This window comes from Sinohyriopsis cumingii, chromosome 5 (assembly GCF_028554795.1).
Source record: "Sinohyriopsis cumingii isolate HCF-2022 chromosome 5, ASM2855479v2, whole genome shotgun sequence".
Lineage (NCBI taxonomy): Eukaryota > Metazoa > Mollusca > Bivalvia > Unionida > Unionidae > Sinohyriopsis > Sinohyriopsis cumingii.
This window is the reverse complement of record NC_142965.1, coordinates 114500934-114518582: the sequence shown is the minus strand read 5'-3', so window position 1 is coordinate 114518582 and position 17649 is coordinate 114500934. Positions and strand designations below refer to the sequence as shown.

At 33.7% G+C, this 17649-nt stretch overlaps 1 protein-coding gene across 1 annotated transcript; it reads right to left on the bottom strand.

Moving 5' to 3' along the window:
* Positions 1–1306: 1306 nt before the first annotated feature.
* LOC149800018 (uncharacterized) lies at positions 1307–14905 on the bottom strand. Its single transcript, XM_089959542.1, has 2 exons — positions 14707–14905; positions 1307–8652 (listed from the first exon to the last, which is right to left on the bottom strand). The coding sequence occupies exons 1-2, from the start codon at positions 14742–14744 to the stop codon at positions 7737–7739; spliced, it is 954 nt and encodes a 317-aa protein (XP_089815668.1). The 5' UTR covers positions 14745–14905; the 3' UTR covers positions 1307–7736.
* Between the last annotated feature and the right edge of the window lie 2744 nt (positions 14906–17649).

Below are 17649 nucleotides of genomic sequence, written 5' to 3'. Positions count from 1 at the left end.
TCTGAAGCGTTGTCGATCTTTTCGATCCTCCACCTCATACTCCATACGAAGCGTTATGGATATGTGGGGCCCAAGACAGCACGCGGGACCCAAGGCAGCAAGCGGTGAGCGCGGGAACCCAAGCAAAAACAAAATTACATTGCCTGAAAGCGCGGGGCCACATGCGGTTGCCTCTATCTCACTGCCTTAGGGCCGGGCCTGGAGGACAGATTTATCTAACTCTTCAATTACTTGAAAAATACGTATCCAACCAACAGCGGATGCTTTAATGATGATGTTCAAATTGTTTGACTACTTCCCTAATTTTACAATAATCGTCTACAGATTCTTGATAATGCCTTGTAACCCGTATGTAAGCATGGAATGGTCCTTGCCATTTTTCACTCTTGAAACAAACAGCAAAATACTGTTCTTGCATTCTGATTAAAATAAATGTTTTATGTATGTGATAATAAACCAGTTCCAGTAAGAGATTGTAATCTTCTTAAATAAAAATGCCGTTGAGACTGCATTTGGTAAATGTTCTGAGAGAGAAAGAGATATACATACAGAGAGACAGATACAGAGAGTGACAGAGAGAGAGAGAGAATAATGTTTGTGTATCTTCTGTCAGTATATGTTTCTTTAGATGCATCGTTCTTGTAATCTTTTCCAATGATCAGTCCAGATCGCACTGGATTGCATAGCATATTTCCAGATGATGGGACGAACTGTGTAACCAGTTAGAGATCACTTTTGTCCTGTTAGGGTAGGACGAAACGTATATCATGATAAAATTCAGTAGATACCAATTGCGGCAGGTCGTTACGGATCCTATGGATTAGAATAAGAGTGAAATATGTCCCCTCTGGACCTTTGTAGTTCTTCCCTCTATATAAACACATTTGTTTTATAGTAATCACAGCCAGCGTGACACAATAAATCTGAAATACCATGCTACAGTCTTTTCTTCTTTCTCGACTCAGTGAAGCCATGGTCAGCTGCACAATTGGATCAGTAGAGACGTTTGACACTAGACTGAACCATTGCCTCATTTTATTCGATCTAATGCCGGAAAGAGCATTTCCAACCATTGCAAACATAATTAAAATTCGAAGGGAACCATACAATTTCAACAGCATCTGGTCAAGGCGCAAGTAATAGAAACTTAATGAATCCAAACTGCTGGTTATGAATAGCCGTTATGACATGCTTATGTGACTCAAGTGGGCAGACCCTTTTGTCCTATCCAGCTTGACTATTGCATGGCTTTTTAAAAGTGAAATGAAGCGCGAAAATAGAGGGAAATAAAATAAAATATATAAACTAAAAGCACTAAAGTTTTTATTTCAGTCATGACGACATATCATATGAAAAAGTAAACACTTAAAGCAAAAGATAAACGTCAGCTTGAGAATATTTTTGGTGATACAGATTTCAAAGGTCTATCATTCTGATATCAGTAATTCAGATATCAAAATGCGTAGAATCGAATATTAAACATCCATAAAGTGACAATAAAACCCGCAATCGGCTGATGCATATTTGTACTGCTAGTATAAAGCCCTGATGGAACCGGCTTACAAAACCCGGCAAGTGAATGTTGAATAAATATCTAATCATAAAAGATGGAATCAGAGTACAGATACGAACCCATCGTATAGGTCATGCACGCACTGCATTTGAAGGATACTGCTATTATGTAAGAAAATGAAATTATTATATTAACCTCACTTAAAATTAAAAATTATGTTTCCGACAAAATCTAAGTTAAGAAACAACAACACATTAACAAAATGCACGGGAATCATGCTGCTCGTGCGTTGTATGTCTGGCATGCTAATCAAACTTTGACCTGTGCACCCAGATTTGATTGGCTTTTTTATATGTTAGGTGAAGCCAGCAGTGAAGCTTTTGTTGAAGAGAACGTTTTAGAGTTTACGCTGCTGTATTGGCTCCACATTGATAAGGTAACAAATATGAGGATCTATCAAATCCTGGTTTAAATAGTTCGGAAATATTGTCTCATGATTTTTGATATAGCTAAATTCCCAATGCGAATTAGAATATTTCTAAACACAGTATATGCAACAAGAAGACCATCGTATCACTTATATTAATACCTACTCAGAGATACGGTAGAGATATATTTGAATTACTTTAAGAAAAAATATATATCGGTATCTAAAATATGACAGTTGATCTTGTCTGTGTTCATCACTGTTTTCTACTACATGTAGGGTTTTTTGACAGTCATTTTTAATAACGGCTGAAAATTTACTTCTATTCGAGATGAATTTAATTTTGTTAGAGGTACATCATAAACAAACCGGGAGTTTTCTTATATTATTATATAATATATATGGTTTTATTGACCTTTATTTGAAAATCCTTGTCTACGTATTTGACTTAGTATCGCTTATTTTTTTTAAAAAGTCTTTCTTTCTGAGATAAACCTTATGGAAATTAACGTAGTTCTTTATCAGCGATTTACATTGTCACTCAGTACATACACACATCTTAAGTATCCTCTATCGATATTAAATGGTAGTCACACATGTAAAAACGAATTTAAGTTATCCTGGAACCGATGACACAGCCGTGAGCCGTAAAAGCACCTGGGTAGATATTGTTTTCTATCATTTAAGTATAATATCTTAATAAAACGACGAACGTCTGCAAACTTTGTGGGAGGTCGTGGGTTCGATCCCCGGCCGGGTCATACCAGAAACTTACAAAAATGGTACTAACAGCTCCCTCGCTTGGCGTTCAGCATTAAGAGGTGTCATCCTGGTGTCAGGATAATGTGACTGGGTGGGACATCATGCTGCATGTCTGCGGCATGATGCCCCAGTGCTAGATATCACTATAAACTGCCACATTGCAGACATCGTAGCGATATGACGGAACAATTGTTAAAGCTACGTTAAAAATCGAAATCACATCACATACAAACGTCTTAAATATCCTCTATCGATATTAAATGGTAGTCACACATGTAAAAATTAATTTAAGTTATCCTGGAACCGATGGCACAGCTGTGAGCCGTAAAAGCACCTGGGTAGATATCGTTTTCTATCATTGTGGTATAATATCGTAATAAAACGACGAACGTCTGCAATACCACATCCAATCTAAGCAAAGGCATGTAAATGTAAAAAAAATGTTAGAGAGATTTAAGAGTGCTGAGTCCTAAATTTATGTTTCGCATAAAGTAGCTTTTGAACAGGATTTGAATTGAATAGTAGTTTTTTAATAAATAAAAAGTAAATTTATCAATATTTTACTTTTATGTGGTATACCTGATATGATGCAACTCTAACATATTACACCACTTGTCAGACATTTAAACACTCAGATGTCATCTCGGTTCCATGTCTTTTAGGAAATTTGCCTATGCTAACTTCATTATTTTGTTTTATCTCACTGTTTTGACGAATTACATTGTTTAAAGACAATTTTTTAATTTAACGACTGCGTTTGGGTACAAAAAGAGTGCTTAACAAAGCTGTGCATTTGTTTCTTTGGCTGTGATACTGTACAGCTTATAAAATTGGCAAGCGATTGGTAAATTATATGCCAAAATGTTGTAATATTTAGGCATGAATTCACACCTCTACAGGTACAAGCGACCGGTCACAAAACCCCTCTTCAAATCTCAGTTGCAAACAAAGACAGACAACAGCTGAAATGAAGTTCGGCATGTTTTAATAAACCTAGCATTATACTGTGTATTTATCAAACATTAAATCTATTCGAAACAACTAAAAGCTGCAGATGTCTGAACGTGAGCAGATCATATCTATACAATCTGTGAATGTCTGATATTTAACCGGGGATATACAATTACGTCTATATTTCTCTATTGTTCAGCAGCACTATGTCACTAATGGATTTATATTGTACATGGAGTAACAACGGGAAAGGCCTGATTCGTGAGCAACCATTTGAATGTGATAACACTTTTACCACCAGCATTGACATATGGTCCCACTTGCAGCATTGCAGTACTGAAAACGATATTAATCGACGTATGTAAAATAAACCGTATACATGCACGTAGTCTACTTTTTACCACGTGTTAATTTTCATCGAAATAATCAGAAATTAAATGAAGAGAAAGAAATTAAGGTACAGATGAAACGAAAACAGGGAATTTCTCTGTAAGTCTTGAAGTAGATATGACTCAGAGAGGGACACATTTATGCATTCAGAAATATTCAACGTGTAGATTTATCACGCACTAGAAAATTATAACCATATATATATATATATATATATATATATATATATATATATATATAGAGAGAGAGAGAGAGAGAGAGAGAGAGAGAGAGAGAGAGAGAGAGAGAGAGAGAGAGAGAGAGAGAGAGAGAGAGATAGATAGATAGAAATCTTTCATAGATAGTAAAATCTCCAACTAAAGACTTTCCAATGTCATCCTTCTATTGCTATATTTTGACAGTCGTTTTGAATGAACGACGCAGTAATCGAGACCTATACTATTGTCTGTTAATTCAAATCCATTCCTTAGACAAACTTAAACATTGTACAAAATTTGCTTGACACCTTTAAGAGAGGGACTCTTTAAAAAAAAAATGCAGCGGATTTGATTCTTCTCACTGTAGTAGAATGAGACACGTTAGAAGTTTGATCTATGATCGCTCAGCTACTAAGTAGCCATATATATCGAGATCTTATCAGTTTTAGAATGACTTGAAAAGAGTTGGGTACAAAATACCATCGACTTCAAAAGTATGACCAATTTGCATTTTCAAATATATTTTAAATCAAGGCCCCGAAGAATAATTTCTTTTATAATAATAGTCCAACTTAACAGACAGTTAGATGTATGGATAAATAAGATACAAAAACAATTTTTGACAATTCAATATTTATTTTATCTGTGATTCTGCGCTCAAGCAAAGGGACACTATATAAACTTGAGCGCACGAATATTTAAGCTTTGTTTTCCAACAGTTTCGTGTGACAGGAAATACAAAATAGGAAAGAACATAGATAAATAGACATATATAGAGAGATAGATAGACAGATCGAAACGGCAGTAGAAGATCTGATAGTGAAAAGGCTTTTAATTTTTCATCGCGTTGCAAGTTTTAGAATGTGTAAAATTCTTCGTGGGGAATTATAATAAGTGTTGACATAAAAAGCATGATATTGAATTTAACGCATGATATCACCTGACTAAATTTACGTGGAGAGTAATAATTCTTTTGTTTACCAGGTAAATGTGTAGTCAGATTTCACCATAAAACTCAATTTAATGCTTTCCTCTCTATGTCATCTGGAAATATGACCATCTCTAACCAATGATCCTTGCTGGGAAATACGCACATTAAGAAACTATGTTGTCAATATTTCAATTCTTGGCAAAAGGGACAGGGGTTTCTGTCGTTTGTGGAAGATGCAAAGCGAATAAACTCAATTTTGCAAATTAGTGTTAAACATTTAAAATAAAAATAAAAGATATAAATTAATTACTTGTCATTTCTTGAACAAATATTCAAAATACGCATTGAAAATGTATTGATGCGCGTTATCCGAATAATTACGAAGTCCTTACTATTGTCTAAAAAAATTATCAACGTTCTAAGCATGTGATTTATCATTTAAACGTTGGACTAGCTATTTCGGATACCCGATATTCGCCAGAGAGGCCATCTATAACATGTTACTGTGTGAGATCGTAGATTTATAAGTGTAGTTATTAGTTACTAATATACGTGAGGCTGTTTCCCTTGTATTCCAGCATCATAGTGTACTATTAGACATAAGATGGGTCAAGAGGCCCAAGAGTGGTTTATGACTTTGAAAATATGACATTTTACTTGGAAATATTCGACAATATACCGTTGCAGTGAGAGAAAACGATAACATGTAATAACGACTTTGTTAAACATTTGTTTCCTTTTAAGGGCTTCCGTAACTCCCTTTCATTTGCTAAATCCTTTATTTCCGTCGCAGTCAACTTAATATAAATATTATACAAGTTTAACACATGTCGAGGAAATTATGATCTCCTCATCCCCACCCCCACACACGTAGGTTAAAATTGGTATCTTAGAAATTTGTTCTGATTAACCAGTTATGCACAACAACGATGCATAATGTGTGCTATGTATTTTTTTTAAAATTTGTTTTGAAATACGAAATAATTTATAATCAAATTAATCGGCGTATTCTAATTTGCGAACATTTATAGTGGTATGGAGGAAGGGACTTTAACCATTGTATGCCATTTTACATTAATCCCGTTATTAGCATATTAACATGCAAAAGTGATGTAGACTAATATATGTTCTAATCATAAGGCAGACATTGTGAAACATACAAACGATTCATTCATGGAAAAGGTATTTGCAATTAATATATCAAAGCATTGATTTAACTTTTACATAAACCCATAGGATAATTATTCACTGGTGGTTTACATTTGCCTGATAGTAAAGTTAACTTTTGAAGCTACATACATGTATAGGGGGAGGATGGATAGAATGTGGCAGCTTCGCAAATTAAATAGTCTAATCATTATTAAATAATAATAATAATAATAATAATAATAATAATAATAATAATCTCAACAACATCACTATAATCTCAACAACAATAATAATAATTACAACACAAAAATACAATGGAGAGTTCTACCAACAATATTGTTAATCAATTCTTTCTTCCCATATGCTTCCAGCTCCAACTCAACTTATGCATAGTAGATTCTTCTAATAATAACAGAGCATAGATGCAACGAGTCAGCATTATTTTTAAAAGCTAGGTACATAACATTTCTGCGTTATTGAAATCAGAATCAAAACTCTCTTTCCCCATTTCAGCAGACGTTCACTGATTTTAAACTATTTTGTGTTGTGAACTGCATAAACAATGATCAGCTGTAATTACGTCTTCATATGAAGCAATACCCAAACCTAATTGTTATCGTTACCAATAGTATCACAAGCCGAATAATACCAAAACCTATTCGTTATCGTTAACAATAGCATCACAGTTTGGATCATTATGTTGGTACTTCTTGTATCCAAAGCTTGTACAATTAGTGTCTATTAATAAGTATTGATACATCATTAAGAAGTTTCAACACATGACTTTTAACGTTCTTTTTCACTAACTTCAAAATTGTTAAAGGCCATTTTCTTACAAGGATGCCATGCTTAGCGTTACGACACATACATTTCTTGTACACCAACTTCAGACTTGTTATGTGCCAGGTCATAAACAAAATGATATTCTTAGCGTTTGAACACATGCTTTGTAACGTTCTTGTTATCTTTAAAGTTCTTATAGGGCATTTTCTATACCGCATGCTATGATCAGCGATTGAACATGTGTAATCTGCTGTTGAGATAATGTTCTGAAATCATGGAATAACATTATATTCAATTGCGTTACAAGATCTGTGACGCGTCATATTGTTACACCATTAAATAAAGTCGTATGTGAAGATAGCAATCCAACGTTGATCGTAAGGAAAATGGCACAAGTACTGTAGGTTTCAGTTTGACGTTTATTAACTCTTTAATGATTCCTGTTGAACACTATAATTTCAAACTCACATAGTTGTTAAACAGAAAATGAAATAACAATACACAAACAGGATCCATTTATCAGATACTGTGATTGAAACGTTTCTTTGGTCAATTATGACATTGAATTATTTCCATATATGATTCATTCTTGGGAGCCTAATTATTTATTGCTGCTTCAGACAATCAATACTCTCAGTCAACGTTAATTTCTTCGCTTTCGTCACTCGAGGAAACGGCCTCTTCGTACTTGGTTTGTTTATGTTCAGAAAAGTTTACAGCAATCCATTTATCACAATATGGAGAAGTTTTATCTGCTTTACCATCACTTTCATTTCCACTTTTCTCATCCTCCAGTCGACAATGAACCCTTCGATGTCGTTCCAGATTGCTTTTATGACTTGTTGCATAGTCGCACGTAGAGCACACAAAATCCTTTTGCCCATTGTGCACTGAGAGATGGCGTTTTAATAATGCCTTCCGACAAAAGCGTCTTCCGCAATAGAAGCACGTGTAGCCATGATAATGAAAAATTGCAGCATGTTCTCTTAGCGACGCCTTGGTGCCGAACAAAATTCCACAGCATTCTAAAACTTTTGAACATGTCTGGTGCATTGTCAGCATATGACGTTTTAGATTGTTCCTTCTGTCTGTCGTGTATCTACAATGAAGGCATGGAAATACTTTCCTTCCATAGCTGTTGTTCGGTTGAAATGGTTTATTGCATGGCAAGATAATTGGAGCCGAGATCTTGTTTACGTTCTGGCTTGACTCTATTGACTTAGATGCAACAAGGAAATTCATTGTTGGTCTACAATCCGTTGCTGTTTTCTCCGTCGGAAATAATACAACCCGACTTGTCAGAGGAAGACCTCTCTTACGTATGTCATGTTCTTCGCATAAGTGGTTTAAAACCTTTTCCTGTGGTGACTTGATCTGTCCAAAATGACGTTCCGCAAGTGCACATATCTGATGTCTATGGGTCAAAAATGAAAGATATTTTGCCGCAGCATTTCCCTCTTCATTATTCTTGAACTGATATATTGTATTCCATGCTGTCATGGGCTGGAATGGATGGGGTAGACAAGTTTCTGCGTATGTCGGAATAGGTCTGAAAAATCGGAAGATTTGGATCAATAAACAAAATCAAATGACAGTAATCAAACGAAAATTGTTGTTGGCGTGTTGTGTGATAGGCTGTACAATGCACCCAGTATATTTGGTGGAGGAAGAATCCGGGAAAATTCCTAGATGAACCACCTACCAGCTGCAAGATACGGGCAAGTTTCCTCATGTACACACACCGGTCAAGTCTGAATCCACGTTGAGAGAAGTGAGAGGTCAGTGGTTGATACAGGTGAGCGCTTTAGACCAATCAGCCACATGGACTCCCAGTCAAAAGAGAAACTTTTTCGACTTACAATTATCTCAAATACAATGACACAGATTCACAGACACACAAACGCACACGCACATGCATACATACATACATACATACATACATACATACATACATACATACATACATACATACATACATACATACATACATGTAAGTTCTTTCATGCAATGGATCTGACCTTAATAAATATAAAGCGAAAACTGATATTAATTAAAATAACAGCATAGTCATAAATGGACGATCGGTTGGGGCCTATTTAACTATATCAATCAAAAGTACATACAATTCTTCCCTTTCAAAAATAACGGATTGGGCAGTATAAATTACTTACAGAGAATGCATCACTGACATATTTACCACAATTTAACGTGATTGAATATTGAACAATTCATTATACGACATACCGTTTTGTGATCTTAAGTAACAGTTGGAAAATCCCTAGGACATTTCCGTTAAGCCGAGAAATAACCTCACATTTAATTGTAGGAATACGCATAAAGTCCGTATGTATTACGGTTCACATCCAGCGGCGTGCAACAAATATGTTGCCACATAATAGGTCGGCAATGTTCAGATTGTTACTTTATCTCTGTTAGCTGCGGTATCGTGCCATGCGACCAAAAGTAGTTTCGAATATAGTCATTAAAGCCTGCTTATTACAACTTATGTTTCTTTTTCTTCTTGACGAAAAAAGGATGATGATGTTCTAATTGGTTAATTAAGTCATTTTACGATATACCGTCAAATGGTCTTAACGTTGCTTTTTGGTTAATGTGTCTGTTTTAAAAGAAAAATCACGGTAGTCTTCTAACTTAAGTTAGATATTTTTACTTGCTAGCTAAATCTAACATGTTCACAAACTCTTGTTCAACAAATAGGACACTCAGTGTTTCTTAATTTAAATGCATTTTAGGTGATAAATTTCAAAATGATGGTTTAAACTGGACCTTCGAAATGACCTTGGTGAGTATTTACACATTTCAATTATATATAAAATCATAAATCAAGATTTTCAATATAATAAACATTGTGTTACATATGTCAAAAGAAAGTTCGATTTCAAAAATTCTAAATTACAGCTATCAAAACTATAACAGTTATGTTTTATTTTATTGTTGTCACTAGATTTCGGATTGTCATCAGTCAGAAGTTTATCATATTAAGAACAGAGTCCCAGATTCATCGATGTACGATAGGAAAATTACACCCAATGATAAATATTTAGTTTTGACACATGACGCAAAATCCTGATCCCGAAGGGGAACTTATCTAACACCGATGCATACAAATGATTTTCTTTCTCACATTCCTGAATGAAAGTCGAAGTCAAAATGTCATTTTGTGAATATATTTGTCATTTTCAAATATAATAAAACCGATTGAAATTTCCTCGCATTAAGACAGAGGGCAAATAAGAGGTTAGAATTACGGTGTACTCTCTAAATGACAAATACACACTATACGAATTACATCAACGGCATTTTCGCCTCAAAATCAGACAACATATATTACCAAGAGGTTATATACTTTGACGCAGAATTGTTGCATCAGAGTTAAAAGTAAAATTCAATCTCATGAAATTGTGTTGCTCAGTATGTGAGTTCATCGTCAATTGTAATATGACTGTTTAAAGTTAAATATGGTTTGAATTTTTTCCCAGAATGAAAACTATATGATAGACACGCAAAACCAACGTCACGATTTGATCCTAGTTGACATGAAAGAACGAGTTTGATAGGGAGAATGGCTAAACTTCATTTGTTATTTAATGCAATATGTCATTAAGACTAAAAATATGCATACGTTTTTCATCATGTTTACATAATAACAATAACAGATAACTCGTCTTGATGACGTAAAAGACGTCGTCTTCATTATGTATGCTATATAACTTACTCGTTTTGGCTATGGCAGCTTACTGACGTATGACGTAAAGTACGTCGTCTTCATCGTGTATGCAATTGGAATATCTCAATATGACGATGATGCCAGCTTAATATTTCTGTAACATTTCTATTAAAATTTAAACTTTGAGATTTATATGAATACAATTTGTTCTCACCCAAATTGTCAATGCAATTTATTCTCTCCCAAATTCAACGATTTAATAATTATTCATCCTTTAACTGTCCCATTGAATTCATCTCTATTATCGTATTTAGTTACTGATCAATACAATTTAATTACTACAGTATTATTGTTTAACTACAGCGTTATTATATAACTACAAACAAATCCGTATTGCGGTGCTTTTAATTCAGCGTAAGTTGCTCCTGTAGCTGCCTATTGAATACTACTGAAGAATGCAGACATTTTAAGTGTTATTGATCTATGTTAGAGATTAAGTTGTTTTTATTTTAATATAAAAAATTACATCTAGTAATATTTTTAACCTAAATACAGACAAGGATCGTTCAGCATTTGCATGGCTTTATACATTTTAGGCGGAAAGAGAAAGAACCATTTATGATTTATTTTGTATTGAAAAAGAAACATAATACTATTTAGCTGTTTCAAGGATTTTCAAGACGACTTTATGGGCACTATAGATACAAATTTAGTCCAATATAAGTCAATCTCACCGATTTTATACATATCTGAAGAAATGTAAAACGCATAGTTATACAGAGTTAATTTGCTTATTTGATAAATTCACTGCGCCCAAAGCAAAGAGATTCAGGCAGAAAAAAGGACTTAGGATGGAATGATTTGTTACTTCTTTTCCCCTAAATGTGTTTAGCAACTTACAAAAATTAAGTAAGGTTCTAGAAAAAAATGTATACCGACTATCACTCGCCAGTTTAAGAATAGTAGAATGAATCTAATTTCTTTATTTCTATCCTAGTTATGAATTTATTTTATGACATTAAATTACTTGATATAAATATTGAATAACTAATACATATGTTCCAATAATTCAAGGAAAGACTTTGATTTAGCAAACGTTTCCTGTGACAACTTTAAGGCTCAATTGAATTTTATTAAAATCCATGATCACGGTACCGTTGGTGTAATAAAAGAAGAACTGGGGAAGTTTTCCTTCAGCAAATATTTGTATTAATTTATGTTTTTCATATACCTGGTTGCATCTATCTATCTATCTATCTATCTATCTATCTATCTATCTATCTATCTATCTATCTATCTATCTATCTATCTCTCTGTCTATCTGTCTGTCTATCTGTCTGTCTGTCTATCTATTTCTATCTATCTATCTATCTCTCTATCTATATATCTATATATCTATCTATCTATATGTCTGTCTATCTGTCTGTCTGTCTATCTATCTATCTATCTATCTATCTATCTATCTATCTATCTATCTATCTGTCTGTCTGTCTGTCTGTATATCTGTCTATGTCTATATATCTATAAATCTATCTATATATCTACCTATCTACCTATCTATCTATCTATCTATCTATCTATCTATCTATCTATCTATCTATCTATCTATCAAATCAAAAACCTTTTGTCGTTTTGTTAATTGATAAACTCAGCATATGTTTTGAACACCGCAAATGATCAAGAAAATCTGTTTTTCCTATATTTCTTAACCTTTGTGGGTATGGGTCACAAACCTGGAAACATTGAAAAAGATCAGAATATTATGTTTTCTAAAATGAAATCCATATCTTCCTGTTTTCTTTCTATATTCTATGATACACTCTTATGAAACGCGCAAGTAAAAATAAAACTGTAAGACGATCTTTCCTGTTTATGTGTTTATAACGCAGAAGAGTAGTACCAGCTGTCTTCTTTCTCTTCTTTAACAATCATATAGTATGTACTATCAGGCAATAAATCAAATGTAAGTTTGAGAAGTAAACAAAGCAATGTTTCAGATATGTATCTAAGGTCTGTTTATGGACAAATTATCGAGAACAAGATTATTTAAATAACGACTAGTTGAAACTGAAATCTCTCTTTTACTCCGATGTGGTCCAAGATTAATTTTCTGACTTTACGAATCATGACAAATTTTATCACATATTTTATCTTTATTATTTTTCATTTTGTATCTAATTGTCTAATTAGTTTTCCTTTAAATATGACTGTTCATATTTTGAGACTTCTCCTCATTCTCTCGGTGTCTCTCTGTCTCTCTCTCTCTCTCTCTCTCTGTCTGTCTCTGTCTGTCTCTGTTTCTGTACCTCTGTCTCCCACGCATGCATAAAGTTGTACAAATGATAAGTCTTCTCCCTTACGCACAACACAATGTAAGTATGTAAGTATGTACGAAAACATGTTCTTCATCATACAAACACAGTAATTTTATATTTAATTTAACGAACGTTTATCTCACGTTAATAGTTATTGAAACTATTTATATTTATGCCTCTAACTCAATATATTCCTTACGAAAGATCATCGGCATGAACGGTTTCCGGTAGAGCAATTATGAAATAAGGAATAATGGATGAATGTATTACTGATATCCAGTTGATTGAACACAATTATCTATGTACGATACGGCACATGGACATATTCACTTTTTCCACCCAAACATACGCTCATGATGTATGGTACGTAATTTTCACAGGTTTGCTTTTGCTTTCTGATCGATTTTACAAAGACTTTACCAATCCTATCGAGAAGCGTTCTGCTTAACAAAATAACACAAAATGTACCTACTGTTGTAAAATATAGTATATACCTTCTATTGTAAAATACATAATATAGGTACTGTTCATTACAAATATTTCTTCACGGAATTTCAATTGAGCAATAAGTCTTCTCTTAATTCATGTCTTATCCTATTTTTCTCCTATTTCTACTACTACTTCTTCTTCTACTACTACTATTATCATCATCATTATCATTATTATTATTATTATTATTATTATTATTATTATTATTATTATTATTATTGTTATTACTCATATTGCTACTACTATGACTACTACTATTATTATTACTATTAATACTACTACTAACCGTTCCGGTGGCCTAGTGGTTAGAGAGTCCGCCTAGGATGCGAGAGGTCGTGGGTTCGATCCCCGGCTGAGTCATACCAATGACTTACAAAAATGGTACTAACAGCTGCCTCGCTAGGCGCTCAGCATTAAGAGGTTAGTGTTAGGACTGGTCGGCCTGGTGTCAGGATAATGTGACTGGGTGGGACATCATGCTGCATGTCTGCGACATGATGCCCCAGTGCTAGACATCACTATAAACTGCCACATTGCAGACATCGTAGCGTGAAACATTGTTAAAGCTACGTTAAAAATCTAAATCACATCACAACACACAACACAATACTACTACTACTACTACTACTACTATTACTACTATTAATACTACTACTTCTATTATTGCTACGATTACTACATCTACTACTACTACTACCACTACTATTACTATTACTGCTACTACTGCTACTACTGCAGTGTAAATTAAGTATGACAATATATTGGAAATCCAAAATAAATGATTTCCTTCCTCAGCATATAATGGAACAAAGGTTACATCTCAATGGAAATCTCTCTGAAGACAGTGTACAGGAGTGATATTTCTGCCACGTGTTCATTATATAAAATTATCATATTATTTTGATGAGAATTTATGTTATGTAGATGATGGTTGTATTTAGCCAAGGAATGATATTTACTATAGTTTTTGCTAATAAGAATCATCATTAGTTCAAATTATGATCAAACTGAATGATATATTTAATCAAGTTTCAAGAGAGGCAGTTTTCAATGAATAGCATGTTAGTTATTCATATCACCTAAATATCAGATTTGTCAGATTTTTGCTTACCTTAAAGGAACGTGTGTCTGAAATAATTGACTCTCCATAGCTTTTGTCCGTTGAACTAAGTCTGTGTTTAAAACCTAGTTCATCCCAGCATTATGGCTACGACGTGCTGATACGACTTTGCATTAATCGAACATTTGAAAAGCACTAATCTTTTTTAAGTGTGGCTTGGTGTGTGTTTCGTCTCGGATAAATAGTTGAATACTTCCTTGGTATCAGCCAAGTGAGACTAGTCATTAAATCACGTGACTAAATACCCGATGTGAATAATGCTATTGGTGTTTAAATGGGAGGAGCACGCGAACAATTATATTTTATTGGATGATGTACCGGTAACCTGTAATATCAAATGAGATTTCCCGTAGGAATCGAATAAGCCATCAACACGGGGATGTGAATTTTGGTGACAAGAGCGTTGTAAAAGTACTAAATTTTGAAATTTTTTATTCGAAATGATTAATTACAATTTTAATTTATAAACCATGATCAAAAGTAGAAAGTAGAAATTATGGAATGGGGATTTTAGAATCAGAATCTTAAAGTAATTACTACTAATCATTTTCTTGAGGCCATGCACATAAATCTTCAACACTGTTGAGGTGCAGTTCGAGCTGATCTGCATTAAGTTCTGCTCTTATCATCTCCATTTTCCACGTGGTTGAATTGAGGTTGTTAAAAAGTTTTGTTTTTTTTAAAAAAGTGTCTTACGTTTTGAATTACAGTGCAGGGGCTTTACAAAAACGTACACCATTTCAGTTCACCTCTTTCAATAAAATAACTTCAACTAATCAGAATAGGTTGTAAATATACCATTAGAAAATCCGTAAGGTAAACGTCCAATGAATACTACTTATCAAAGATCAATAAGTGGTAAGATTGCAGATACATACATTACCTGAATAGAACGTGAAGGAGCACCATCGTCAGAAAAATTAAACAAGAATAAAGAAACGTGACAAAAGGGGACACCTTCTCTAGACAAAGTATATATCTATCTCTTTATCTATCTATCTATCTATCTATCTATCTATCTATCTATCTGTCTGTCTGTTTTTCTATCCATCCATCCATTCATCCATCCATCCATCCATCCATCCATCCATCCATCCATCCATCCATATGTATTGAATGACGAAACGAGCAATGTATGCAAATATATGAACAGTTTACGTCATAATTATAAATGCTATTCATTTGATGTAATCTGAAATGAAAAGGTACCTTAGTACTCTCCCTAAGTGCAAGTCGATATCATTTTAACATAATAATAATTGCAGTATCAGGACGAAGAGAAAGATCAACAATGTGAGACACCACATTAAATCGTACTGAAAGGCTTTTGGAGGCTATAAAAAAAAAACAACACATTGCTAATAAAAAAAGGATCACGCAAGCATTTTACTAAATAAAGATCACACTTTCTTTGAAGAAAAAACCCTGATTGCGTTACATAAAATGTAGGCAAAGTAAGTGTTTGTATAGATATATTTGTCCCGATATTTTAATTTTTAAATAACTGGTTTGATGCTCCTAATTTACTAGTTTTTAAAATTGCATTAAGTGCGAAATACTGAGTACATCAGATAGATCTACGCAGTGCGCATTGGATATATATATATATATATATATATATATATATATATATATATATATATATATATATATATATATATATATATATATATATATATATATATATATATATATATATATACATACATATATATATGCAACATGTCTGAGGCACTTAATATTAAGGTAATATTTTATTAGAAAAGTTCAAATTGCAAGATGTAGTAATGGTATAAAGATATATTCAAAACTACTTTCTCCAAATTGACAGTTTCTGTTTATTTGTTAAATTCTGTTCATGACTATTTCTTATTTGAGTGTTGAGTTCCAATACACAACATTTATGTTAATAAAGAGGCACCAAATATAGGTGCAGACAATTAAGTTGACCAATGCCAGTGCTTTACGAATGTTTGAACCATCATTCAAACTCCAAGTACCAACAATCTATGTATCTTGGGTAAGAATAGAGAAAGAGAACAGTTTTTAGTTGAGATGATAACGTTCTGGATAGGGACTTAAATCTGAAAAATACAGTTCGGGGTAGTATATTTAAATAGTTATGTGGTGGTTCTGGGGTCATATGGTGTCTAACATTAGCACATAACTTACATTTATGGAACACTTGGAGTTCAATGGAAATCCTATGTTATAATTGTCGATAGACTTATACGGGTGGGGCGGTTGCGCTTCAATGGGGGAAATCCCATGTTAAAATTATATATAGGTTCAACATAAGTATAGTGCTATAGGGTCAGAGTCTTTATAACGATCGAAAGTGTTCATGAGATCAAAAGCGTATATAGGATCTTAAGTTTATACGGTGTCAAACATTTTATAAGGACAAACAGAAATGGTACTGTTAAGCTGAATCCAGCACACCACATACACTGTCCAACTAGCGGTATGCAATGACCAACACAATATCATATACTATCGAATACCAGCATTATACTAACAACCGGCATTATGTAGTGATCAACACCCCGTTTTCTACTATAAAAGACCCCACACTATCCCATCAACAATCCGCCGTGAAATTACCAATACCCGCCAGCTCTTATCCAACACCCCACACTATAACATTAACACTCTGTGTGAAGTCCTCAATACTCCAACATCTATCCAACACATGACAATATACCATCAACACGCCGTGTATAGCAACCGGCTAAATAGTGGTTATCTGGACACAGGACATATTAATAAATAACGCATTACCTATACCTCAGATCGTGTTAGACTAGTCATCACATTTACATATATTGTACGTATATTATTAATAGCTTTACGAACTCATAATTACGTTTAAACGGCTGTGACTAAAACAATTCGGGAACAATAGATTATAATGACCCATATTAAATGTAGTGA

What these genes read in the sequence shown, in the direction of transcription:
- LOC149800018 (XM_089959542.1), bottom strand. Translation starts at nt 14,744, where the DNA reads ATGGAGAGTCAATTATTTCAGACACACGTTCCTTTAAG. An exon ending in CAGACACACGTTCCTTTAAG is followed by an intron (nt 8,653 to 14,706) that starts GTAAGCAAAAAT and finishes CCGATTTTTCAG; the next exon opens with ACCTATTCCGACATACGCAG.